The following is a 1,762-nucleotide window of genomic DNA, read 5'->3' as shown; positions in this document are numbered from 1 at the left end:
AAATCAGCATATTAGAATGATTTCTGAATGATCATGTGAAGACTGAAGTAATGTAAACTGAAGTAATAAAAAATAAAAAACAGTTATTTTAAATTATACAAATATATCACATTATTGTTTTACTGTGTTTTTGATCGAGAAATGCAGCCTTCATGAGCATAAGAGACTTTCAGAATCATTTAAAAAATCTTACTGACCCCAAACCTTTGAACAGTAGTATACATACCAGTATGATGTACTATGAAACATACTATAACTTTCAGAACTCCTGTACCAGAATTAAAATACATTCATTAAACTGCAACTGTATGTAGTTTTAATACTCATTTTACATGCAAATATGTTAGTCAATCATAACAGAGTCTTTAAATGTACTTTGGCTAACGGCCTGTTTAGTTTTAAAGGTCAACTAAATTACAAAAAAATAAGAACTATTATTGGTGCACGAAACCTTGACTAACATTATAAATGGACCTCAGGGATGAAAATCAAGTTTGAAAAAAGTTATGACCCCTTTAAATTCTAGGAAACTATATAGAAATCTGAAATTCTTCTATTAAAAAACACACACATTCCTATTATTAAACAGGTGATGAAAAGGCATGTTTTCATTAGTACCAGTGGTATGGGCTGTAGTTTGTCACTGAGCTGCTGCACTCCTGCTTTGACAGTGTTTAGTGCTTGTGTGAGTCTATCCAGGCCATCTTTAGCTGCATCACAATGCTGCTGCTCCTGCTGCAGGTCATCCTCACATCCCTGTAGCACCTGTCGGACGCTAAAGAATCAAAAAGAGAATTAGAGAACTAACCAATGACAATAAAGTTATGTTACTGAATCATGCCATTGAGAAAATGTAATGGCTTAGAGCATTCAGTCACAATAATAGCATGTCAAGTGATATTGCAGTATTCATACAGCATACAATGTCAGCTCTCACCTTGAGAATTCAGTTTCTCGTGAGTATTTTACATCCTGAAACTGAGTCTGTGATGTATTCCTCTCTTCCTTCAGTTCAAGCAGCATTCTCTCATTTTCTGCCTTCATCTTCTCCAAATGTCCCTGTGTTTCTCCCTGAGAGATAAACCTGTCCACTATTTCCTATTATAAGAGATATCATAAATAAACATAAAGAAGTAATCTATATACATTTAAAACAATGTTAAGGTGGTAAAATGTATGAAATAATAGTCAGAAACTTCATTTTTTAAAAACAGAAATTTATTGAAGCTTTAGACAAAATGTTAAATAAATAAAATAGCTTGTTGATGTGTTTTTGTTGAGTATCATATTTGAAACGTCAGGATTTTACGGCTCATATAGTATGATATAGTGAGAATATGGAGGTCATACTCAAGGAGGAAAAACACCTCAATTTTATTTGGAGGCCCAAACTGAGCAAAAATATGCAATTTGGTGCATTCCTGATATGTATATGGCCAAAAATTAAGAAGAAATTCTAACAGCTTGTGTAAATCCATGAGATATTTATAACAGTATAACAGACTACTCACATAAAATGACATAAATATTAGCTGTCACTCTATTTCTCCCAATAACATGTCTTAGTAAGATGCTATTTAAATGCTTAGTTTTATGATCAAAGCTCTTTAGTTTCAGAACATAATGTAATGCAACACAATAATGATGAACAAACATTCCTCAAAAGCCTGATGGGTCATATTTGATACTCACATTTTAACATGATTTTTCTGAAAAAATAAAAAATGCTGTATGGAAGTACACTTAAGTTGCTTCAGTCTGG

General features: G+C 32.4%; 1 protein-coding gene across 1 annotated transcript; it reads right to left on the bottom strand.

Moving 5' to 3' along the window:
• Positions 1-618: 618 nt before the first annotated feature.
• On the bottom strand, positions 619-1,098 carry LOC107683097 (coiled-coil domain-containing protein 151-like; the record flags this gene model as incomplete). The annotated part of the gene is made up of 2 exons (XM_016479184.1): positions 619-775; positions 938-1,098. Coding segments are annotated over 2 exons (318 nt in total), but the record flags the coding sequence as incomplete, so codon positions are not given.
• Positions 1,099-1,762: the final 664 nt, after the last annotated feature.

Source organism: Sinocyclocheilus anshuiensis, unplaced genomic scaffold, assembly GCF_001515605.1.
Source record: "Sinocyclocheilus anshuiensis isolate Anshui unplaced genomic scaffold, SAMN03320099.WGS_v1.1 C32920771, whole genome shotgun sequence".
Lineage (NCBI taxonomy): Eukaryota > Metazoa > Chordata > Actinopteri > Cypriniformes > Cyprinidae > Sinocyclocheilus > Sinocyclocheilus anshuiensis.
Note: the sequence above shows the minus strand (reverse complement) of the source record. Positions and strands in the feature narration are given on the sequence as shown.